General features: G+C 40.9%; 1 protein-coding gene across 13 annotated transcripts in view; it reads left to right on the forward strand.

Moving 5' to 3' along the window:
* Nucleotides 1-27,018, forward strand: part of plekha6 (pleckstrin homology domain containing, family A member 6) — a 249,741-nt gene that overhangs the window by 208,382 nt on the left and 14,341 nt on the right. For 12 of the 13 annotated variants that reach the window (XM_061922543.1, XM_061922534.1, XM_061922533.1 and 9 more), the window contains 12 exons: nt 4,449-4,517; nt 4,973-5,053; nt 7,707-7,856; nt 7,969-8,064; nt 9,544-9,658; nt 9,741-9,880; nt 11,207-11,374; nt 18,385-18,460; nt 18,713-18,804; nt 23,056-23,214; nt 24,372-24,524; nt 25,725-25,858. In XM_061922543.1, coding sequence (XP_061778527.1) covers nt 4,449-4,517; nt 4,973-5,053; nt 7,707-7,856; nt 7,969-8,064; nt 9,544-9,658; nt 9,741-9,880; nt 11,207-11,374; nt 18,385-18,460; nt 18,713-18,804; nt 23,056-23,214; nt 24,372-24,524; nt 25,725-25,858 — 1,433 coding nt within the window. The remainder of the gene's footprint in view (nt 1-4,448; nt 4,518-4,972; nt 5,054-7,706; nt 7,857-7,968; nt 8,065-9,543; nt 9,659-9,740; nt 9,881-11,206; nt 11,375-18,384; nt 18,461-18,712; nt 18,805-23,055; nt 23,215-24,371; nt 24,525-25,724; nt 25,859-27,018) is intronic. The other variant, XM_061922542.1, reaches the window with a different exon arrangement.

Genomic DNA, 27,018 nt, shown 5'->3' on the forward strand with positions numbered 1-27,018 from the left:
CTCGCCTCTGAGCTGGTGAAAGTTGATTCTCGATTATAAATAATGCGGGCAGCACGGTGTGATAGGGGTCAGTGCACGTACCTCACAATACGGAGGTCCCGACTAGTCCTGAGGTCAATCCCAGGCTCTGGATCTTTCTGAGTGGAGTATGCAAATATTGATTGGCAACACTAAATTGGTCCTAGTGTGTGAATGTGAGTGTGGATGTTGTCTGTCTATCTGTATTGGACCTGTGATGAGGTGGCGATTTGTCCAGGGTGTACACCGCCTTCCGCCCGAATGCAGCTGAGATAGGCTCCAGCACCCCCCCACAACTCCAAAAGGGACAAGTGGTAGAAAATGGATGGATATAAAAAATGCCCCTGACCCAAATAATAGAAGGATGTAGCCATAAACCGAGACTCTGGTCAACTTTGATGTGGTGTTGGAACCCGGAGGCTGGAAGGGATCGGCCCTATTCCGAATTTCAACACCAGTAGCTGTGGTAGTTTTTTTTAGAAGTGTCATTATTTAGAAGAAGACCTATACGGTCAGCCTCAAAAAAGGTTAAGATGCTTAGAAGCAACCCAAGAACCACCAATGCTCAAACCTGCCATGAACCGGAAACTTATTGAAAGGGCGCCGACATAAAAATACGTCCCATTTTGACAAAATTTACACAAATTTGTAGCTGGAAACGCCAGATTCCTTTTGGACAAATGTTTTCCGGTCAGATATAAGAGAAATCGAGTTATTTCACACAGCTGGGTGTACGATCGGGACAATGATTCCAAAGACAAGTTCAAACCAATCTTGGTTCGTAGGCTATAATGAAGGTTCTGGATTAACCTATTTTCAGAACTCCATCCTCAACCCTAATGGACATTGGTGGACTTTGCTCAAAACCTTGGTTTCTGCCGCGGAACCAACCCATTTAAATGAACTCTACCAGATCTTCCAACAAGAAATGTGGTCATGACTTGATTAACGTGGACCCCGACTTAAACAAGTTGAAAAATCTATTCGGGTGTTACCATTTAGGGGTCGATTGTACGGAATATGTACTGAACTGTGCAATCTACTAATAAAAGTCTCAATCAATCAATCAATCAATCAAAATGATATCAGACGCTTGTTGATTGCTACCAATAGTGTGTGGGGAACTTGCTAGAGGATATTGAACCAAGTATTAGAAAAGGTCAATCAATCAATCAATGTTTACTTATATAGCCCTAAATCACTAGTGTCTCAAATGGCTGCACAAACCAAGGAAAACTCACAACCAGTGGGACGTCGGGGACAATGACGACTATGAAAACCTTGGAGAGGACGAAAGCAATGGATGTGATACTGTGAAAGTTCAATCCATAATGGACCCAACATAGCCGTGAGAGTCCAGTCCAAAGCGGATCCAAGACAGCAGCGAAAGTCCCGGCCACAGCGGAGCCAGCAGGAAACCATCCCAAGCGGAGGTGGATCAGCAGCGCAGCGATGTCCCCAGCCGGTACACAGGCAAGCAGTACATGGCCACCGGATCGGACCGGTGGGACATAGGAGAAAAAGAAAAGAAACGGCAGATCAACTGGTCTAAACAGGGAGTCTATTTAAAGGCTAGAGTATACAAATGAGTTTTAAGGTGAGACTTAAATGCTTCTACTGAGGTAGCATCTCGAACTGTTACCGGGAGGGCATTCCAGAGTACTGGAGCCCGAATAGAAACGCTCTATAGCCCGCAGACTTTTTTGGGGCTTTGGGAATCACTAATAAGCCGGAGTCCTTTGAACGCAGATTTCTTGCCGGGACATATGGTACAATACAATCGGCAAGATAGGATGGAGCTAGACCGTGTAGTAATTTATACGTAAGTAGTAAAACCTTAAAGTCACATCTTAAGTGCACAGGAAGCCAGTGCAGGTGAGCCAGTACAAGCGTAATGTGATCAAATTTTCTTGTTCTTGTCAAAAGTCTAGCAGCCGCATTTTGTACCAACTGTAATCTTTTAATGCTAGACATGGGGAGACCCGAAAATAATACGTTACAGTAGTCGAGACGAGACGTAACAAACGCATGGATAATGATCTCGGCGTCTTTAGTGGACAGAATGGAGCGAATTTTAGCGATATTACGGAGATGAAAGAAGGCCGTTTTAGTAACGCTTTTAATGTGTGGCTCAAAGGAGAGAGTTGGGTCGAAGATAATATCCAGATTCTTTACCGAGTCGCCTTGTTTAATTGTTTGATTGTCAAATGTTAAACTTGTATTATTAAATAGAGGTCGGTGTCTAGCAGGACCGATAATCAGCATTTCCGTTTTTTTTGGCGTTGAGTTGCAAAAAGTAATACCTATTTGAACCTGTGAATAAATTACAGAATAATTGAAATTCTAATTCTTCCTTTTAAAAATCGTTGAAGATTCCTTCTACCTTTCATCCATTTTCTACCACTTATTCCCTTTGGGGTGGCGGGGGACGCTGGTGCCTATCTCAGCTACAATCAGGCGGAAGCCGGTGTACACCCGGACAAGTCAGATAGACAGACAACATTCACACTCACATTCACACACTAGGGACCATTTAGTGTTGCCAATCAACCTATCCCCAGGTGCATGTCTTTGGAAGTGGGAGGAAGCCGGAAGCAAACTCCACACAGAAAGATCCCGAGCCCGGGATTGAACCCAGGACTACTTAGGACCTTCGTATTGTGAGGCAGATGCACTAACCCCTCTACCACAATGATTCCAAACACAAGTTAAGACCAATCTTGATTCGTCGGCTACAATGAAGGTTCTGGATTAACCTATTTTCAGAACTCCATCCTCAACCCTATTGGACATTGGTGGACTTTGCTCAAATCCCTGGATTCTGCCGCAGAACCAACCATTTTAAATGAACTCTACCAGATCTTCCAAGAAGAAATGTAGTCAAAATGATACCAGACGCTTGTTAATTGTTACCAATAGTGTGTGGGGAATAGAGATGCGCGGTTTGCGGTCTCATCCGCGGAGTCCGCGGATAAACCGCGGGTCGGGCGGGTGACATGACGAAAAAATAGATTTTAATTAGATTCGGGCGGGAGGCGGTTGAACCATTCGGAAATATTTGATATACATGGTTCTGGGATCGGTATCCTTTACCATTCAAAGAGCCATTTAGGACCCGTGTCACAAAGCGAAGAAGACAATAGGAGACGTAAACATCTTCAAAAATGTCTACCGGCAGTCACCCAGTTAATAATTACTAGGGCGTGCTCTGAAGCCTTTGCCTTTGACGCCTTCTACAACATGTTCAATCTACTTGCCAGTCCAGCATCTTATTGTGTGTGGCTTCCGCAGACACACGCGCACGACTGCAAGGCATACTGGGTGACACAGAGTACACTAATGGTTGTGATATAAATAATTTTAACATTTAGTAATATGCGCCACACTGTGAAGCCACACCAAACAAGAATGACAAACACATTTCGGGAGAACATCCTCACAGTAACACAACATAAACGCAACACAACAAATACCCAGAATCCTTTGCATCTGTGACAATTCCTGTCTATTTTATACACCCCGCTAGCAGCAAACCCCCCGTGTGCCGGTAAGGTGGGCGGGGTTGGGGGGCGCAGGGGTGTAACATGTATTCAGGAATTATCACGGATGCAAAGGATTATGGGTATTTGTTGTGTTGCGTTTATGTAGTGTTACTGTGAGGATGTTCTCCCGAAATGTGTTTCATTCTTGTTTGGTGTGGCTTCACAGCGTGGCGCATATTACTAAGAGTGTTAAAATTGTTTATATCACAACCATTAGTGTACTCTGTGTCACCCAGTATGCCTTGCAGTCGTGTGCGTGTGTCTGCGGCAGCCACACACAACATGTTGCTGGACTGACAAGAAGGTCGTACATGCTGTAGAAGGCGACAAAGCCAATGTCTTCATAGCACGCCCTAATACTTATTAACTGGGTGACTGCCGGCAGTCATTTTATTGTCTTCTTCGCTTTGTGACACGGGTCCTATATGGCTCTTTGAGTGGTAAAGGTGGAAGGATCTCTGATGTTTTTCAACGGGCGGGTGGCGAGCAGTCGAGGTTCTGATAAAATGTTGGTTCGGGTTGACAGCGGGTGGATGACGACTTTGGTGATGCGGTTGCGGATGATATAATTGCCTATCCGCGCATCTCTAGTGGGGAACTTGCTAAAGGATATTGAACAAAGTATTAGAAAAGGTGATACATATTTGAACTTGTATATAAATTACAGAACAAATGAAATTCTAATTCTTCCTTTTAAAAATCGTTGAAGATTCCTTTCTACCTGAGACACTAAATGATTCAAATTCATCTCCAAGGGTCCAGAATCGATGACATTAACTCACCATGATGGGTCTATGTAAACTTCTGAATGAACTGCATATTTGCACAGCACTGAGCTATTGTTTCTTTTTGACAATAATAAGTTAATTCCTTCTTTTGTTTTGACAGGTGCCCCCTTTCCATGATGTCTACAGACAGTTACACCCTACACTGAAGCTCAATGAGATCGAAACGAGCGTAAGGCACTTTAACACACACATTTTAAAAGTAAATGTCATCCCCCCAATCTGCAAAAGTATTGTTAAACCTACCGGAGGGTTAATTCCCAGCTCTTTTTGAAATTTTTTTTTTGCAAATTTGGTTTGTGCCTGGGAGAAAGGGTGTGCATTTAGCCATAGGCACATTCCTAAGGTCAGAGGCCGTTGATGTCAGACAAGACGTCTCCGTTCCGGCTTATCTCAAATGTGTTCAAATGTGTTTGTGGATTGCATGAAAAAAACTCAATCACGCGTAAATGGGTCTTTCTTTGAATGCTCATGCAGAGTTAAAGAACGGGTATGATGATGAAAGAATGCACCGCGGACATCCTAGAGCTCTAACTCTAATTACAATTACTTAACCATGTACACTTTTTGTGATTCTCCTTGTATACTGTTTGTATATTTATATATATTATGTATTGGTTCACACAGAAACTCTTGGGCCGGCTGTGTGAACAGAACAGAATTGTGAAAGATCACGAAGCCGTGGTCCACAGACTGAGAATGGACAAGGTAAGATCTGTTACTTTAAAGCATTTAGGTTGTTGATTTTTGATGACATCCTTACCCTTTTCATATTAAAATTCTTTTATCTACCGTATTTTCCGGACCATAAGGCGCACCGGATTATAAGGTGCGGTGCCGATGAGTGGTCTAAATGTAAAAGACTTCCTTGTGGTCTACATAACATGTAATGGTGGTTCTTTGGTCAAAATGTTGCAAAGATTATGTTTTACTGACCATTTTCCAGCCGCTTTCAGTCGCTTCCGGATGCGCCGTTTTGTGGGCGGTCTTATTTACGGGGCTCACCTTCGACAGCGTCTTCTCCCCGTCATCTTTGTTGTAGCGGTGTAGCGTGCAAGGACGGGAGTGGAAGACGTGTCAAAAGATGGAGCTAACTGTTTCAGTGACATTCAGACTTTACTTCGATCAATAACGGAGCAGCATCTCGTCATCCGGAAACAACAATACCAGAAATGTGTCCGGTGAAAAACCGTCCGACCGGAACTCTCTAATAACTAGAGTTCCTTGGGTGAATAATGTAAACTCACTACACCGGTGTAATTTAGAGATTTCATGGCGAGTTTACTGACAGATAGAAGTAAGAACTTTACACTACTATATATTAGAAATGGCAAGGATGAATGTCCCATAACAAGAAGATAGAGAAACTACAAAGGCGGAAGTGCGCAATTTTTTCAGAGCTTATGCAGATCCCAAATACAGATCAGCAGATACCAGAAGGTAAGAAAAGTTGCTTTGCATAAGGCGCACCGGATTATAAGGCGCGGTGCCGATGAGTGGTCTGTTTTTTTTTATATCTTTTTTCATAGATAAAGCGCACCTGATTATAGGGCGCATTAAAGGAGTCATATTGTTATTATTTTTTTAAATGTAAAAGACTTCCTTGTGGTCTACATAACATGTAATGGTGGTTCTTTGGTCAAAATGTTGCAAAGATTATGTTTTACTGACCATTTTCCAGCCGCTTTCAGTCGCTTCCGGATGCGCCGTTTTGTGGGCGGTCTTATTTACGGGACTCACCTTCGACAGCGTCTTCTCCCCGTCATCTTCGTTTTAGCGGTGTAGCATGCAAGGACGGGAGTGGAAGAAGTGTCAAAAGATGGAGCTAACAGTTTCAATGACATTCAGACTTTACTTGGATCAATAACGGAGCAGCATCTCCTCATCCGGAAAAAACAACACCGGAAATGTGTCCCGTGAAAAAACGTCCGACCGGAACTCTCTAATAACTAGAGTTCCTTGGGTGAATAATGTAAACTCACTACACCGGTGTAATTTACAGCTTTCATGGCGAGTTTACTGATAGATAGAAGTAAGAACTTTACACTACTTTATATTAGAAATGGCAAGGATGAATGTCCCATATAAAGAAGACAGAGAAACTACAAAGGCGGACTTGCGAAAATTTTTCAGAGCTTATGCAGATCCCAAATACAGATCAGCAGATACCAGAAGGTAGGAAAAGTTGCTTTTAAGGCGCGGTGCCGATGAGTGGTCTGTTTTTTTAAAATCTTTTTTCATAGATAAAGCGCACCTGATTATAGGGCGCATTAAAGGAGTCATACTGTTATTATTTTTCTAAATATAAAAGACTTCCTTGTGGTCTACATAACATGTAATGGTGGTTCTTTGGTCAAAATGTTGCAAAGATTATGTTTTACTGACCAGTTTCCAGCCGCTTTCAGTCGCTTCCGGATGCGCCGTTTTGTGGACGGTCTTGTTTACGTGGCTCACCTTCGACAGCGTCTTCTCCCCGTCATCTTTGTTGTAGCGGTGTAGCGTGCAAGGACGGGAGTGGAAGAAGTGTCGAAAGATGGAGCTAACTGTTTCAATGACATTCAGACTTTACTTCGATCATCAAAGGAGCAGCAACTCCTCATCCGGAAAAAACAACACCGGAAACGTGTCCTGTGAAAAAACGTCGGACCGCAACTCTCTAATAACTAGAGTTACTTGGGTGAATAATGTAAACTCACTACACCGGTGTAATTTAGAGCTTTCATGGCGAGTTTACTGACAGATAGAAGTAAGAACTTTACACTACTTTATATTCAAAATGGCAAGGATGAGTGTCCCATAACAAGAGTATAGAGAAACTACAAAGGCGGACGAGCGTAAATTTTTTCAGGACTTATGCAGATCCCAAATACAGATCAGCAGATACCAGAAAATTGCTTTGCATAATATTGCGAAACAAGACGCCAGATGATATGTCTTACCTTATATGCACACCATAATAATTCTTCCATGTTGAAGCACAGTAAAATCCATCAAGCGGCGCGACTTCATACCTTACCAAAGTCGTACTAAAAGATTTTGATAGATTTTTGAGCGCCGTGTATAATGTTCTATTTTTTCAATGGAACATATAACATGTTGGTGTTGTTTACTTGAGTCATATTGCCATCGTAGTGCAGTGTATTTATATTGCTTATGTTTGACTGCCATCTACTGGTCACAATTATCATTACACCATAAACCAAATAAAATTGCTTCGAGGTCGGTAAGCAAAACCAGGATTATTCCGTACATTAGGCGCACCGGCTTGAGAAAAATAAATACATTCAAGTGCACCTTACATTCCGGAAAATACGGTATTTATTCGTTCACGTCTTGTTTGTTTTGTTGTTGCTGTTTACAGGACAGCCTTGAGGAGGCGCTAGTGAAAACTCACCAGGAGATGGAGAAGTACCATACCCAGCCTGTGGCCATGGAAAAACTACAGATGAAAAAGGAAACCCTACAAAACCAGCTCATCAACATCAGAGGGGAGCTTTCGCAGGCCTCCAGTGTAAGAAAAATCTCACTCACTCTATTTGTTGACAGTCATTGGTTTTGAAAGAATTTTAGAAAAATCTAAAGAATTGTTATATTGCATATAACATAAATGCATTGACTTACAGACTTTAACTACCACTCGTATGGAATTCGAAGCCCTGGAGGATGAGGCCCACGCCATTCACGGAGATCTGTGGGAACAACTCAATGCAGGGGTGCAGGTAAGGAGTTCACCTTTATGAGGTATTTCCTCTTTGTCAATAATACTTCAGCAATTTTAAAGGCCTACTGAAATTATATTTTCGTATTCAAACGGGGATAGCAGGTCCGTTCTATGTGTCATACTCGATCATTTTGCGATATTGCCATATTTTTGCGGAAACGATTTAGTAGAGAACATCGACGATCAAGTTCGCAACTTTTGCTCGCTAATAAAAAAACCTTGCCTGTACCGGAAGTAGCAGACGATGTGCGCGTTACGTCACGGGTTGTAGGGCTCCTCACATCCTCACATTGTTTATAATCATGGCCACCAGCAGGGAGAGCGATTCCGACCAAGAACGCGATTATTTCCCCATTAATTCAAATGAGGATGAACGATTTGTGGATGAGGAAAGTTAGAGTGAAGCATTAAAAAAAAGAAAAGGCGACAACTTCAGGCGGCGGCAGTGGGAGCGATTCAGATGTTATTAGACACATTTACTAGGATGATTCTGGAAAATCCCTTATCTGGGGCGGTAGAGCTCGGTTGGTGGAGTGGCCGTGCCAGCAACTTGAGAGTTGCAGGTTCGATTCCCGCTTCCGCCATCCTAGTCACTGCCGTTGTGTCCTTGGGCAAGACGCTTTACCCACGTGCTCCCAGTGCCACCCACACTGGTTTAAATGTAACTTAGATATTGGGTTTCACTATGTGAAGCGCTTTGAGTCCCTAGAGAAAAGCGCTATATAAATATAATTCACTCCACTTCACTTCATCTGCTTATTGTGTTAATAGTGTTTTAGTGAGATTATAAAGTCATATCTGAAAGTCGGAGGGCCGCGGTGAACGCTAGTGTCTCTGAGAGAAGCCAATAGAGGAGCCAAGATCACAGCTGCCTTTTTGACAGCTGCAGAAGGAGGTCGCATAATCCGCTGAAGTCTAAGGGTAAGAGCCGACTTAATATCAAAATTGGTTGATATGTGGTAGAGAAACATGTTCGCTAGACAGCTCTGTGTTAAAGCTTCACAACAAACAAAGAAACGGTTGCTAAAGGCAGCTGCAATCCACCGCTTTCCACCAACAGCATTCTTCTTTGACGTCTCCATTATTAATTGAACACATTGCAAAAGATTCAGCAACGCAGATGTCCAAATTACTGTGTAATTATGCGATGAAAAGAGACGACTTTTGGCCGTGAGTGGTGCTGGGCTGAAATGTCCGCTCCAACCAATAACGTCACAAGCACGCCTCATCATTCCGCAACGTTTTCAACAAGATACCTCGCGGGAAATTTAAAATTGTAATTTAGTAAACTAACCCGGCCGTATTGGCATGTGTTGCAATGTTAATATTTCATCATTGATATATAAACTATCAGACTTCGTGGTCGGTAGTAATGGGTTTCAGTAGGCCTTTAAGTGCAATTTAGTATAAACTCAATAAAAATGGTAATGCAGTATTTGGTTACTGGACAGTATTAAATGCTTCACATTTTTTGTAGAGCGAATTGGTCCGAAGGCACATACAGAAAGAGTTTTGGAGAGTCCAGGACGTATTAGAAGGCCTGCATAAGAATCACTCATCCAGAGGCACTGACACAGCCAAGCACAGCAGAGGTATTGTCTGAAAAGGATCATGTTCATTACATATGCGAGAGTCTCCATAACCTCCTTCTCGCATCGTTCTGTTGTTTTGCAGTGGCCAGTGGTGCTATGGGCTCCTTTAGCACCAATAGTCCAGCCAGTCCCCTCAGCTCAGTAAGCCTCACCAGTCCTCTCAGCCCTTACTCCCCAGTGCCCGGCTCCCAGGTCTCCCCCTCTAAACAGCTGGGCCCGGAGGTAAGCACCGGACATACCCAGCAAGGGGCCAACCCGTTTTCAACAGGTAGCACAAGCCCATTCTCACACACTACAACCAAGCCTATTCCTAAACCTCGCCCCAAATCATGTGTAATGGCCCAAGACAACATTGATCTTAGACCTCAACCAAGACCCAACAGTTATAGAGAGCCGGCTCAAATGACAAATAGCGTTTGTTGTGAAAACCAAGACGCCTTTCATCGGCCGGTCGTAGCTTCCCAAGGTCTGAATGAGTCTTTGGGTAGACTGGATACTGTGATTGAGGAAACAGACCATGGCATGGTTTGCAGAAACAACACAGGCTTGAACAAGTTTATAAACCCTATCAAAGCAAGAGATATTGACTTTCTGCAAGTACAATGCCAGAGTTCTCATACTAATCAGCATGCAGACATGGTCCAAACCCACAGGCAGTTACAAGACTTTGGGTGGTTAACCTCAAATTTTTGCAGCCAAGCGGTTGGCCTCAGAAAAGACGTATTCCCCGACTCCATCCACCAATCTTCTCTGTCAGTCGAATATCCCGATGCGCACAGAAACATTTCATACAACCACCGTTTTTCTATGCCCAAATCCCACATCCTGCTTTTCCAGGACATCTTTCAAACAAACGTGTTGACATCATGCCACAGTTCAGACCTTTATCCAACCTCAGTTTCCTATTGTAGGAGTAAAACTGAAACTGAACACGGCCAGCCACCGCCCCGTTCAACCGGTAATGCTACTGTCGAAGTCAAGACGCCCGATATACCCTACGAACACGGGCAACTCCACACAGATCCGAGGATTTGTGCGGTAACACAATCTGATTCAACGAATAGTCATTCAGATAAGGTGTTTATGCAGACTCACCTGTAACTATTCTCTCGTTCTAAATGTGGTTCTTTCGATTAAGCTCTAGCTTTTTTTATTGGGAATTGCCACTTATTGGCTGAACATAACACTCAACCTAAAGAATAATTTATATAATAAAAAAAACAACACTCAAGGTAACTTTAGGTACACAGTACATACCGATTGCAGTACACCGGATAGGACATTGATTTCTCGGAATAATAATTCCTTAATGAATGGTTAAAGAATACAATAAGGAGCTTGTGAGAATTATACGAAGAGTCAGGTTTGTGGCTATTCACCCCTTGGAACAAGACACCCTTTCCAGATTCAATCCCAGGATCCTTTTCTGCTCTGCATTGCAATGCTTGTCATGGCTCCCCCTGATGCGCAAAACTGTCTTCCTTCAACCCTTTCTATTTCTCCCTTCCTTTTATGCTCTTGCTGTCTGCTGGCATTCTGGTGATCTAGGAGAGCGTACCCCCAAGGCCGCCCCTCCCTAAGTCCTATTTCCCTTTGGAACCTTCCAATACCTTCCCCCCTTCTATCCCCCCCTTGCCCCTTGACAGCACCACCTGGCTACGAAGCTTGGGCATCGAGGATGGGTACTTTGATGGTGAAGATTCTCACATCAGAAAGGTATTTCGGTGTTTCTGCCCCTGTCTTACCTTCATCTGTCCAGTTTCACTCATAACTTCATAGGTCACAATAGCAAATCCATCCGTTACAGTTTTGCATGTTATGGTCGTTAGAACCCAGGGGTCGGCAACCCAAAACGTTGAAAGAGCCTTATTGGACCAAAAATACAAAAAATAAAATTGCAAAAATTAGGTCTCTGCAGGATTAGGTCTCTGCTTTTTGCAGATGATGTGGTCCTGATGGCTTCATCTGACCGGGATCTTCAGCTCTCGCTGGATCGGTTTGCAGCCGAGTGTGAAGCGACCGGAATGAGAATCAGCACCTCCAAGTCCGAGTCCATGGTTCTCGCCCGGAAAAGGGTGGAGTGCCATCTCCGGGTTGGGGAGGAGACCCTGCCCCAAGTGGAGGAGTTCAAGTACCTAGGAGTCTTATTCACGATTGAGGGAAGAGTGGATCGTGAGATCGACAGGCGGATCGGTGCGGCGTCTTCAGTAATGCGGACGTTGTACCGATCCGTTGTGGTGAAGAAGGAGCTGAGCCGGAAGGCAAAGCTCTCAATTTACCGGTCGATCTACGTTCCCATCCTCACCTATGGTCATGAGCTTTGGGTCATGACCGAAAGGATAAGATCAAGGGTAAAAGCGGCCGAAATGAGTTTCCTCCGCCGTGTGGCGGGGCTCTCCCTTAGAGATAGGGTGAGAAGCTCTGCCATCCGGGAGGAACTCAAAGTAAAGCCGCTGCTCCTCCACATCGAGAGGAGCCAGATGAGGTGGTTCGGGCATCTGGTCAGGATGCCACCCGAACGCCTCCCTAGGGAGGTGTTTAGGGCACGTCCAACTGGTAGGAGGCCACGGGGAAGACCCAGGACACGTTGGGAAGACTATGTCTCCCGGCTGGCCTGGGAACGCCTCGGGATCCCCCGGGAAGAGCTAGACGAAGTGGCTGGGGAAAGGGAAGTCTGGGTTTTCCTGCTTAGGCTGTTGCCCCCGCGATCCGACCTCGGATAAGCGGAAAAAGATGGATGGATGGATGGAGCTGCAAAAAATATATATTAAAATATTAGCCTACTATCAAAGGCTGACGCAAATCTTCAATGACAGAAATGCATTTTGATTTGTATTCTACACATTTTTGCAACATTGGAAATCATTAGTAAAATGGAGGCTACTCCCAGGATGAGATAACTTCTGGAAATTACTGGCTCTTTATTACAATCTTTGCAAGCTGGATAACGTTTGCTGTGGTCTGGAACAACATGGCACACAAACAACTATGAGAAATGCAGCCATTATTGCATCTAGATAATGTGTCATTAGACATGCAAATATAAATTAAATACACACAGGACATAAGTAAAGGAAATTAAATGAGCTCAAGTATATCTACAAATGAGGCATCATAATGCAATATGTATATATAGCTCGCCCAAATAGCATGTTAGCATCGGTTACCTTGCAGTTGCGACGGTTAACTGGCATCGTGGTGATGCGGGTGCGTTCTCCCATGATGCAGTCGGACTTGGACACAGCGTGAAGGTAAGGAATTATTATTTATTTAAAACTAGAACAGACTACGAAACAGAAAAACTTGCACAAGGCACTAAAGGCAAAACAAACAGAACTAGCATGGGAGCTAGAAAAACCTAACAGCGCTAGCATGTGAGCTGGGGAACAAACAAAAGAAGCATAGCGCGGAAGCTAGCAAGTACAAAAAACAGTTCTTTACCACAATCGGGATTCAGCGTCGTCACCTGTTGCATGGAACAGAAAGTACTAGGATGCGAAGACGAATCAACAGAAAAGGCAGGCTTAAACAAGGAGAGTAGTTACGAGGCAGGTGTGTGTTAAAAGCAAGAGGCAGGTGACACTAATGCGTGACTATGGCAATGGAAAAAAACAGGAAGTGCCACCAGGAACTAAGGAAGTCAACACCAACAGAACACAATACGAAGATGGAACACAAACAGAATATGACATGATCCGAGCAGCGGATTATGACAGCAGTAATGTGAGCATGTGAGCTAGGGAACAAACAAAAGAAGCATAGTGCGGAAGCTAGCAAGTACAAAAAACAGTTCTCTACCACAATCGGGAATCAGCGTCGTCACCTGTTGCATGGAACAGAAACTACTAGGATGCGAGGACGAATCAACAAAAAAGGCAGGCTTAAACAAGGAGAGTAATTACGAGGCAGGTGTGTGTAAAAAGCAAGAGGCAGGTGACACTAATGCGTGACTATGGCAATGGAAACAAACAGGAAGTGCCACCAGGAACTAAGGAAGGCAACACCAACAGAACCCAATACAAAGATGGAACACAAACAGAATATGTAATGGTATGTAATGGTAAAGCAGTAATGGTTTGACCAAATATTCCTGATAAGCACTCCAGAAAATCAATAAAATTAACAAATCTCAGTTTTCCGTATTCACGCACAGCATAAAACATTTGGTGGACAAAATGAGACAAAGGAGTAGTGGCATAAAACACGTCTTTCTGAAAGTTGTACATGTAAACAAACTACGATGAGTTCAAGGATCTCAAAAATTAGTAGGATAAAACAGTGCTTGCCAAATACTCTCATCAGTGAAGCATGTATAACATAAACAATGGGATTCCTAACAATTAGGAATGTTTGTGTCATGTTTGTTCTCTTATAGAAATTATATTAAAACATTTTTTTTTTTTTCACCATCTTTTCCATTTCTCACATCTCTGAATGAGGTGCATGGAGCCACTAGGGCGGCGCTATCCGGCTGTAGAGCCGTGGGTTGCTGACCCCCGTTTTAACCCATTGCTTCATATTTTAGTCATATATGGAAGTGGAAGATTAGCCAATACCAGGGGTCGGCAACCCGCGGCTCTGGAGCCGCATGCGGCTCTTTAGCGCCGCCCCAGTGGCTCTCTGGAGGTTTTTGAAAAATATATTAAAAATCGAAATGAGGGGAAAAAAATATATTTTTTGTTTTAATTTGGTTTCTGTAGGAGGACAAACACGACCCAATCCTCCCTAATTGCTCTAAAGCACACTGTTTATATGCTTCACTGATTCGAGTATTTGGCGAGCGCTGTTTTGTCCTACTAATTTTGGCGGTCCTTGAACTCACCCTTAGTTTGTTTACATGCATAACTTTCTCCGATGTGATTTATGCCACTTCTCTTTCTGTCTGATTTCGTCCACCAAACTTATAACGTTGTGCGAGAATGCACAAAGGTGAGTTTTGTTGATGTTATTGACTTATGTGGAGTGCTAATCAGACATATTTAGTCAGTGCTTGACTGCAAGCTAATCGATGCTAACATGCTATTTAGGCTAGCTATATGTTCATATTGCATTACTATGCCTCATTTGTAGCTATATTTGAGCTCATTTAGTTTCCTTTAAGTCCTCATAATTCAACTTATATCTCATGACAAACTATCTCTATGTAATATGGCTTTTAATTTTTTGTGGCTCCAGACAGATTTGTTTTTGTATTTCTGGTCCAATATGGCTCTTTCAACATTTTGGGTTGCCGACCCCTGGCCTGTACAAATTAACATTATTTTATTTGATTTTTTTTTTTTTTTGCATTTAGAACTTAGGTAAGTGTCATGCTGGAGACATTGTCATGCCTTTAAAAGTTGCTATACCTTTACAAAATATTGCGCGTCCTTTTGTGAAAAAAGTAAATATATTTAAAATTCACGGTTACCAGAAAAACACCAATGTTTGGTCCCGGCTCCTTTGAGACCAGTGGCGGGCCGTGCGTTTCTCACCTAGTCCTACTTAGTCCAACTTCACCTCTCAAAATATCGTAATTTATGTTACCACATGGACACGGCTGGAGATATTATACAGAAAAACACTTGCACACTGCTGGGTATTGAAGCCTCTCTACAGTGTACAAAAGTGTCTATTTTTCGGTGCATTTTAAGGCCTACTAAAACCCACTACTACCGACCATGCAGTCTGATAGTTTACAGGTGATGTTCATATTATTAGAATATCATGAAAAAGTTGATTTATTTCAGTAATTATATTCAGAACGTGAAACTTACATATTATATCAATTCATTACACACACATAGTGATATATTTGAAATGTTTATTTCTTTAAATTTTGATGATTAGTACTGACTATTACCGAAAATCCCAAATTCAGTATCTCAGAAAATTAGAATATTAGTTACAAATAGTACCAAAACATTTTTTTTTTTAATGTGGGCCAACTAAAAGTATGAACATGGAAAGTTTCAGCATGTATGGCAATCAGTACTTAGTTGCAGCTCCTTTTGCCTGAATTGCTGCAGCGATACGGCGTGGCATGGAGTCCACCAGTCTGTTGCACTCCTCAGGTGTTATGAGAGCCCAGGTTGCTTTAATAGTGGCCTTCAGCTCTTCAGCATTGGTGGGTCTGGCTTCTCGCATCTTCCGCTTCACAATACCCCATAGCTTTTCTCTGGGGTTAAGGTCAGGTGAGTTTGCAGGCCAATCAAGAACAGGGATACCATGGTCCTTAAACCAGGTCCTGGTAGATTTGGCACTGTGTGCAGGTGCCAAGTCATGTTGGAAAATGAAATATTCACCTCCATAAAATTGGTCCGCGGCAGGCAGCATAAAGTGTTGTAAAACTTCCTGGTAGACTGCTGCTTTGACCCTAGACCTCAGGAAACACAGTGGACCAACACCAGCAGATGACATGGCACCCCAGGCCATTACCGATTGTGGAAATCTGACACTGGACTTCAGGGAACGTGGATTCTGTGCCTCTCCTGTCTTCCTCCAGACTCTGGGACCTTGATTTCCAAAGGAGATACAAAATTTACTTTCATCTGAAAACATAACTTTGGACCACTCAGCAGCAGTCCAGTCCTTTTTGTCTTGAGCCCAGGCGAGACGCTTTTGACGTTGTCTCTTTTGCAAGAGTGTCTTTACACAAGGAATGCGACAGCTGAAGCCCATATCTTACGTACGTCGGTGAGTGGTGGTTCTTGAAGCACTGACTCCAGTTGCAGTCCACTCTTTGTGGATCTCCCCCACATTTCTGAATCGGTTTTGTTTGACAATCCTCTCCAGGGTGCGGTTATCCCTCTTGCTTGTACACTTTTTTCTACCTCATCTTTGTCTTCCCTTCGCCTCTCTATTAATGTGCTTGGACACAGAGCTCTGGGAACATCCAACCTCATTGGCAATGACCTTTTGTGTCTTGCCCTCCTTCTTTAAAGTATCAATGGTCATCTTTTGGACAGTTGTCAAGTCAGCAGTCTTCCCCATGATTGTGTGTCAATGAGAATCAAAACGAGAGACCTTTTAAAGGCTTTTCCAGGTGTTTTGAGTTAGTTATCTAATTAGAGCGTGGCGCCAGGTGTCTTCAATATCTGACCTTTTCACCATATTCAAATTTTCTGAGATGTTGAATTTAGGGTTTTCATTGGTTGTCAGCTATAATCATCTCCTTTTTGGCAAAAAACACTTGAAATGTATCAGTCTGTTTGGAATGAATGTATACATTCTACAAGTTTGACTTTCTAAATGGAATTAATGAAATAAATCTACTTTTTCATGATATTCTAATAATATGACCAGCACCTGTATATATCAATGATGAAATATTAACATTGCAACACATGCCAATACGGCCTTTTTAGTTGACTAAATTGCAATTTTAAATTTCGCGCAAAGTATCATGTTGAAAACGTCTCGGATTGTCGCGGACATTTTGTTCCAGCTTTAATCGCATAATTTCACAGTATTCTGGACATCTGTGTTGCTGAATCTTTTGCAATTTGTTCAACAAATAATGGAGACGTCAAAGAAGAAAGCTGTAGGTGGGAAGCGGTGTATTGCGGCCGCCTTTAGCAACAAAAACACAGCCGGTGTTTCCTTCTTTACATTCCCGAAGGTGAAGCTGTCAAGCGGACATGGTTCTCTACCACATGTCGACCGTCAGGTTTCGGTGAGAAAATAGTGGTAATAAGTCGGCTCTTACCGTTGACATGAGCGGAGAGCTTGCGTCGTTCCTCCTGCAGCTGTCAAAGAGGCAGCTGCAGACTCTCTTGCCTCCTCCGACCGGCCACTCCGACCGTCGGATGCTTCCCTTGGAGGAAGCATCAGCTGCCTTCGCCTCATCGAGAAAAGTGGCTTCCCTTGGAGACACTGGCGGTCAGCACACCCATGGCCACACCCTTTCGACTTTCAGGTTGTACAGGTACGACCATATAATCTCACTAAAACACTGGTAACACAAAAAGCAGATAAGGGATTTTCCAGAATTATCCTAATAAATTTGTCTAATATCATCTGAATCGCTCTGCCGTCTATTTTTTTTTGTTTCTTTTTCTAGTCTTTCACTCTCACTTTCCTCATCCACGAATCTTTCATCCTCGCTCAAAATAATGAGGAAATCGTCTCTTTCTCGATCCGAATCGCTCTTGCTGCTGATGGCCATGATTATAAACAATGTGAGGATTTGAGGAGCTCCACAACCCGTGACGTCACACGCACATCGTCTGCTACTTCCGGTACAGGCAAGGCTTTTTTATTAGCGACCAAAAGTTGCGAACTTTATCGTCGATGTTCTCTACTAAATCTTTTAAGCAAAAATATGGCAAAATCGCGAAATGATCAAGTATGACACAGAGAATGGACCTGCTATCCTCGTTTAAATAAGAAAATCTCATTTCAGTAGGTCTTTAACCCTTAAAAGGCTGCTTTTTTTTCTAAATCATTGTCAAGTAAATACTGCAAACTGCAAAAACAGCAGATAATTTTGGTTAAAATAGGTATTAACTTTAAAAAGGGAATCCTGTATGGGGAAAAATATGCATCGATAATCGTGATAATCTTTCTAAACGTTTACTAATCAAATCAAATCGTGAGGTGCTTAAAACGGCACACCTTGAATAAAAACGTTAACATACTAACTCAAAATCAAGACCGTGACATCCATTGTTAAAAAATTACGACCAGATATGTTATGTTCCACAACACATGTTGGTTTGAGTTTATCCGTCCCCTCTGTCTTCCAGGCTAGGTTTGGAGAGCCCAATAATATCAGTGACATGCTGGAACCGGGCCCAGATCGGCAATCCACCATGAATAAAGGTAGAACAACAAAAGTTCAATTGAAGTGTTCATGTGATAACCATACTAACTCAGCTGATGGACATAATCCAGTTGTCGGTACAGAGTCCCATGGGACATGGGATTATAACATGCCCTATGACATTTGAATAGTAGATGAAAGAAACCCTCTGATCTAATTAAGAACTATTTTTGTTCTTGCCAAGAATGATTAGCAACTTTCATTTTAATCTCCCTCTTCATTCCCATGGTGTTGACCTGATCTGCAATCAGTTGGGATTGTGCCTCCAAGAACCAAGTCGCCCGCTGAAGACTCGCACAGAGTGCCCTGGAATCACGGCGGCGTCTCGAACGGGATTTCTAGGGTATGTCGACAAAAAAAACAAAACACCAGTGTCAGGTTCAAACGCTGATGACATTTATTAAACGAGACAAGAAGCAATGAATTAAACAGAGACATAATTACATTTGGCTCAATTTGAGGAGAGACGCCCAGACAGTGTATTTGTTTAATTAAATTTGGCTCAATTTGAGGAGAGACGCCCAGACATTGTATTTGTTTACATAACAACAGCTGTTCCGAAAGGAATGGTGGGTATGTACGTTTGTAAACAGCCATTGTTTTCGGTTACATTAACACAAAAGAAAAATATGCCACGGGCTTGGACGTGTCCTGGATCAAGCTTGAGCAGATCTTGGATCAAAATAGATAACGCAGCGGAACAAAGACAGTTTTCGTCTGTTTCCATACAATTTTTCTGACAACCGGCAAGCAGAAGCAATGTGTTGTCAAATAAATGTTGTTTTTTGGGTTAAATTAGAAAAAAAATACGATACCTACATGACCAAATACTCTTGCAGTTAACGATAATTCTTGATGATGCTTCAGTAGTTTTTGTACAGACGTGAATACTTGACTCACAATCGAGGGTTCAAATATTAAGGCCAAATGAAATTGTTAATGGGGTTATCTATTAGTTTTTATACTGTAGCAGTGTTTTGAGTTTTACTTCATTCATCCAAATATAAATTGACCCTGACAGATACACCAAGGGAAATAAGGCAACCAGTCCAGTGGTGCCTCGGTTTTCGTGTGACTCATTTGTTGTACAGTTACATTTTTGCAAAAAACAAAAAACACGAAATAAATGAAGAAATAACTCGTCGTAAAGCACAAGGGTGGTGTCTGCTTGGCCCTGGATGATTTTTAAAAAAAATTCACGGAAAAATTAGCTTAGATTTATGTTTGACTCATTTATTGTACAATTACATTTTTGCTGAGATTTTTGCAAAAATTAAAAACACGATTGAAATTAAGAAAGAACTTGTTGCAAATTACAAAAGTGGTGTCTGCTTAGCCCTGGATGATTTTTTTTAAATTTTCACAGAAACACTTGCTTCGATTTTTGTTGGACTTATTTGTTGTACAATTAAATTTTTGCTGAGATTTTTGCAAAAATAAAAAAAACACGATTAACATTAAGAAATAACTTGTCGCAAAGTACAAATGTGGTGTCTGCTTAGCACTGGATGATTTTTTTTTTAATTTTCACGGAAAAACTTGCTTCAGTTTTTGTTTTACTTATTTATTGTACAATTACATTTTTGCTGAGATTTTTGCAAAAATTAAAAGCACGATTGAAATTAAGAAAGAACTTGTCGCAAAGTACAAAAGTGGTGTCTGCTTAGCCCTGGATGATTTTTTTTTAATTTTCACAGAAATACTTGCTTCGATTTTTGTTGGACTTATTTGTTGTACAATTAAATTTTTGCTGAGATTTTTGCAAAAAAAAAACAAAAAAAACACAATTAACATTCAGAAAGAACTTGTCGCAAAGTACAAAAGTGGTGTCTGCTGGGCACTGGATGATTTTTTTTTCAATTTTCTCGGAAAAACTTGCTTCGGTTTTTGTTTGACTCATTTATTGTACAATTAAATTTTTGCTGAGATTTTTGCAAAAATAAAAAACACAATTGAAATTAAGAAAGAACTTGTCGCAAAGTACAAAGGTGGTGTCTGCTTAGCCCTGGATATATATATATTTTTTTTTTCACGGAAAAACTTGCTTTGGTTTTTGTTTGACTCATTTGTTGTGCAATTACATTTTTGCTGAGATTTTTGCAAAAATAAAAAAACACGATTTAAAGTAAGAAAGGACTTGTCGCAAAGTACAAAAGTGGTGTCTGCTTAGCCATGGATAATTATTATTTTTTTTCACGGAAAATCTTTCTTCGGTTTTTGTTTAACTCATTTATTGTACAAATACATTTTTGCTGAGATTTTTGCAAAAATAAAAAACCCGATTAAAATTAAGAAAGAATTTGTCGCAAAGTACAAGAATGGTGTCTGCTTAGCCCTGGAAGATTTGTTTTTTTATTTTTTACCGAAAAACTTGCTTTGGTTTTTGTTTGACTCATTTATTGTACAATTACATTTTTGCTGAGATTTTTGCAAAAATAAAAAAACACGATTAACATTAAGATAGAACTTGTCGCAAAGTACAAAAGTGGTGTCTGCTGAGCCCTGGATTATTTTTTTTTAAATTTTCACTGAAAAACTTGCTTCGGTGTTTGTTAGACTCGTTTACTGTGCAATTACATTTTTGCTGAGATTTTTTCAAAAATAAAAAACACAATTGAAATTAGGAAAGAACTTGTCGCAAAGTACAAAAGTGGTGTCTGCTTAGCCCTGGATGATTTTTTTTTTAATTTTCACGGAAAACCTTGCTTCGGTTTTTGTTTGACTCATTTATTGTACGATTACATTTTTGCAGAGATTTTTGCAAAAATAAAAAACACAATTGAAATTAAGAAAGTACTTGTCGCAAAGTACAAAGGTGATGTCTGCTTAGCCCTGGATATATATATTTTTTTTTCACAAAAAACTTGCTTTGGTTTTTGTTTGACTCATTTATTGTACAATTACATTTTTGCTGAGATTTTTGCAAAAATAAAAAAACACGATTAACATTAAGATATAACTTGTCGCAAAAGTACAAAAGTGGTGTCTGCTTAGCCCTGAATGATTTTTTAAAAATTTCCACAGAAAAACTAGCTTCGATTTTTGTTGGACTCATTTATTGTACAATTACATTTTTGCTGAGATTTTTGCCAATTTATTGTCCTGGTTTTTGTATACCGCCTTGGTTATCACACAGCTAAACATTGCACGTTATAACAAACTAATCCCATTGGCTGCGTATCATTCCCCAAAATCAAATGCCCAAAGACAGAATCCCAGCATGTCTCTGTACTATTGTTGTTAGAGTATGACTGCGAAATAAGTCACCATTGGGCAAAAAAAGAAAAACACGATGGAAATTTGTCCCAAAGTACAAAGGTGGTGACTTGTCCCAGATGATTTTATTTTTAATTTTCACGGAAAAACTTGCCTCGGTTTTTGTTTGACTCATTTATTGTACAATTACATTTTTGCTGAGATTTTTTTATTGTCCTGGTTTTTGTATCACACAGCTAAACATTATACGTGATAACAAACTAATCCCATAGCCTGCGTATCATTACCCATATTTTTTTTTAGTACGACTGTAACCCCACTATTGAATTTAAGAAAGAACTTGTCGCAAAGTACAAAGTTGGTGTCTGCTTGGCCCCGGATACTTAAAAAAATACATATTTACGAAAAAATTGTTTCGGTTTTTGTTTGACTTTGTCTTTGTCGGACCTTTTGGAACAGAATACTAACAAAAACTTAGGTGCCACCGAATTTTGATAATTCTTAGAGGATAGAAGTTTTCATTCATCACATTTTGCAAATATTTCTAATGTCATCACAAACTTGCTGAGAAATATTCAACCAAATGTTTTATGGAGCGTTTCCGTCCTGTTGCACTCATATTTTCAATTAACATACATGTTCTAATACGGAATACAGGAGGTTGTTATGAACGACACATTTATGGAGGTTGGATATGGTTTTGATTTATTTCGATCCCACCATGTATTATAAATAATGTTAAAAGTGACTCCAAATAGCACAAATACAGTATTTTTAGTTTCTAAACACTGCAATCAGTTGCTCACTTGACTACTGTTATCAAGGCCTTCAAGTTATCCAGCATGCACGGACAATCTCAATACACACCAGATTTAGCTGCTTGCAATTAGTAAACGTTTTTTGAACATATATCTGGTTGGGGGTGTTGGGGTCATAAGTTTTTGGAAATGCTGTGGTGTTCAAAAATGTTCCAGAAAATGTATAGCTCTGTGAGATTGTGAGCCAATCATAATATATTTTATTTTTCGTATTTTACAGGCTATAGAATGTGCCGGTATTTAAGCCGCACCCACCTAATTTTAGAGGAAATAGATATGTTTACATATATTGGCCGAATCAGACTATAAACCATAGCTATATACTGGTAGAAAATATTTTGTAAATGTTTATTTACATACCTTAATTGTTTCCAAACGGTTCTGTCACATGGCAGTAAAACGGCTGATCAAACAAAACAGAAGTCAGCTTCATGGACCCACTAGCTGCGGAAGCTAACTCTCTAATGAGTTTAAGTGACTAAAAAAAAATATGTGGCTTATAGTCCATAAAGTATGGTAATTTGAATGAAGATGTGTCTTGGCTGTGCATTCTGTCATAGGAACGTCCAAAGAGTGCTGTGTTTCCAGCGGATGTTAGGTCTAAGATGAGCGTGGAGGAACAAAATGAACGAATTCGTCGCCACCAGAGCAGCTCTATGCGGGACAAGAGGAGGAGTCTGAATCTTTCTGGCGGACAATCTCCGGCTAGCTACAGAGTGGTATGAATGACCAGGTTACTTGTCCAAAAAGAATCTCATGTTGTCCCAAATGTCCCTAAACTTTAAAGACTATAATAAATTTAGTATACTGTATACATACATATATATACATACACACATATATATATATATATATATATATATATATATATATATATATATATATATATATATATATATATACATATATATATATATCTGTTTTGATTGGATTATCCAGAGAATAGGGTTCGATACTGTGGTAGAGCGCAATATGTATGTGTGGGAAAAATCACAAGACTACTTCATCTCTACAGAACTATTTCATGAGGGGTTCCCTCTATCATCAGGAGATTTTAATGGAAGCATTCACATACAATGGTTTAAATAGGGCACAGAGTGGGTGGTTACAGGCAGGCGTAGGGCCGTGGTGATTGGCTCATGTGTTACCTAGGAGGTGTTTCCGTCTGTGGCGGCATGTTGCAATAATTTTACTGTGCTTGTTGAGGGATGACAGGTCTGGATGAAGTCGTTTACCAAGCAAAGGTAACACGCAAGGACATTAGCACATCCGACACGTACGTAGGATTAACCGAAGGAACGTTTCAAGCCAGAAGGAATAATCACAAGGCCTCCTTTAGAAACCGGACTTTGCGAAATTCTACAGAACTCAGCAAGCACATTTGGAACCTCAAAGACAATAATGTTGACTATTCAATAGCATGGCAAATTCTTGCATCCAGCACACCTTACAACAGTGGTAATAAAAGATGCAACCTTTGCTTGAAAGAGAAACTGTTTATTACATATCATCCAGACCTGTCATCCCTCAACAAGCGGAGTGAAATCATTTCAACATGCCGCTACAGACGGAAACACCTCCTAGGAAACAGGCCCCTACGCCTGCCTGTACCCACCCACTCTGTGCCCTATATGCTTCCATTAAAATATCCTGATGATAGAGGGAACTCCTCATGAAACAGTTCTGTAGAGATGAAGTAGTCTTGTGATTTTTCCCACACATACATACATATATATATATATATATATATACACACATTTGCAGTCTTACATTTTAGTAAAAAACAGGAACATTGGAATTGCATCGTTCGGTTGGGTTATACACTTTAATCAAAAATACAATTAAACTGTTTTATTAATAATATGAATGTGCTCAGATTCGTAGGCGGGTAACAGCTCATGAGATTGACATCAAGGATTTGGAGTCAGCGGTCCGAGGCCAGGGGCTGGAGTCACCTCGCGAGGAAATTGCCCGATTAAGGCGGTTACAGGTTGAACCAGAACACTACGACCTAGACATCAGCAAAGAGGTAAGAACTTACTCAGTTAGTCTTTACTTACTAATTTAGTGCATTTCACGTTCTTATTCAATACACTTGAATTTAAGGGAAATATCCATGTCATTTAGTATGGGCAGTCTAAAATGAGCGTACCGTATTTTGCGGACTATAAGGCACACTGTCGATGACCGGGTCATATTATGATTTTTCTACATTTAAAACACTTCATTGTGGTTTACATAACATGTAATGGTGGTTATTTGGTCAAAATATTGCATATATTAAGTTTTACAGACCGTGGTGTGATCTCAAGTTTTCTGACCGTCTCTTCAGGTACTCCGTTCGGTGGGTGGGTTTTTATCCACTTCAGCAGCGTCTTCTTTCGTCGTAGATTTTAGCACTTCCATAGCGAGTCTACTAAGGTATAAGTTAGACGTTTACGCTACTTTATATTAAAAATGTCAACCGCTGAGGATGAATGCCCCACAACAAGAAGATAGGGTGAAAGAAACTTATTGACTACGGCACGTACTACAATGGCGGAATCGTTCAAATATTTGGGACTTATGCAGATCCGAAATAAACATCAGCAGGTACCAATTGGTAAGAAAATTTGGTTTTGCATACTATTGCGGATCAACGCATTTTTAGGTCATTTTAAACACACCATAATAATTATCATCGGCGGTCACTCGAACGAGTATGACGATCTTCCTGGTAGGGGTGTATCCCTTTATAGAGGATGCCTGTGCGTGACAGACAGTCACCACACGATCCTTGACAGAAATCGGGTCAGGGTCCAGTGGCATGGACAGGAACCTTTTCTGCTGCAGCCTTCATCCGCAATCATAGCCATTTAGCCAGTAAGCGCCATCTTTTGACAGTTCTTCCACTCCCGTACTTGCACGCTACACCGCGTCAGAAATCGACTTGAAGATTATCTGTAAAATCTATGCAACATTTTGACCATAGAACCACCATTACATGTTATGTAGACCACAAGGAAGTATTTTACATTTAGAAAAAAATATATATTTTAATGCGCCTTATAATCTGGTGCACTTTATATATACAACAAGATAAAAAATAGACCATCCATCGGCAGTGCGCCTTATAATCCGGTGCGCCCTATGGTCCGAGAAATATGGCAGTTGATAATATCTTGACACAAATGCTCGGCACCTGCTACCAAAATAGTTTTGAATGACAAATATTCTTCTGTCCTTTTAGCTGATGGCTCCTGACAAGGTTCTGATCCCAGAGCGCTACCTGGAAATGGAAGACGACGCACCTCTGAGCCCCGAGGAGGAAAAGGAAAAGCAGAAAAAACTGGAACGGATCAAGACCCTTATTGCCAAATCCAAGTAGGCTTTTTAGAACATTTGTAATTTTATTGTTAATAGTTGAAAAAACCGAAATGTCCACCTTTTAGGGCTGTACGATTAATCGACATTGAGATATTAATTAGTGCGGTTACGTAATTGCAAGAGGTTGAGGTTTCTTGTATTCTCCGTCGTCACCGCCATTTGAGCGACAGACATGTTCGGCAATCAGAAATTATAAGCCTCGCGTTTATTTGTCTCTTGCTTCAAACCAGGAGAAAGATGTCTCACTCAGTCCATCGCTTATTTAATAGTAGAATGACCTGAACGCAGTGAGCCCTCTTTTCAGTCATCCACAATCTTATGCATGTGAGAACAGAAAGTCAAGTATGAACACAGAGCCTCGCGACTCGTCAGTGGGAAGTTCTGCAAAATAACAAAAAATAGGGAAAAAATATGAACGCAAAGCCAAATGTCCTGTAATATTTCAGCTTCAAATTAGATGGGCAATATGAGCCCATCAACACTACGGAACAGGCGGGAATTCCGTGAGCACAAACAAAAAGACAACGTCCAATCTATTTTTTTCCCCCCAAAAAAGCACTTTAGGATGTTCAATGTTTATTTTTGCATACAAAATATGAGTCCATGTATTTTTGGGGGTCAGTTTATTTATTTAGGATAACGTTATTTACATTTCAAACGCAGTACAATAGTGAAAAATTTCAATAAGGAAATGAGAAATACAATTTTATCTACTTTTATATTAGACTTATTAGACCTTATTAGACAAACTTTAATAAGGGAAATTTGTGACGCTTAACTGGCATCGTGGTGCGTGTTTGTTCTCTCGAGGAATCAGTCGGAATGGAACACAACGTGAAGGTAGGAATGAAGATTTATTTGTACTATAAAACAGACTAAGAACCAAAAATACTTAAACAAAGGCACTAACAACAAAAACCAACAGAACTAGTATGTGATCTAGAAAGAACTAAGGATGCTAGCATGCGAGCTAGGAAAATAAACACACAAATAGCGTGGAAGTTAATCGAGTTCAAAAAGGTAGTTACCACAATGCGGGATAACGACGTCACCTGTTGCATGGAAAGCAAATTTACACTGCGAGACCGAAGGAACAAAAAGGGCAGGCTTAAATAGAGACGGAAATTAGGAGGCAGGTGCGAGCGTCAAAACACAAG

This window comes from Nerophis ophidion, linkage group LG16, assembly GCF_033978795.1.
Source record: "Nerophis ophidion isolate RoL-2023_Sa linkage group LG16, RoL_Noph_v1.0, whole genome shotgun sequence".
Lineage (NCBI taxonomy): Eukaryota > Metazoa > Chordata > Actinopteri > Syngnathiformes > Syngnathidae > Nerophis > Nerophis ophidion.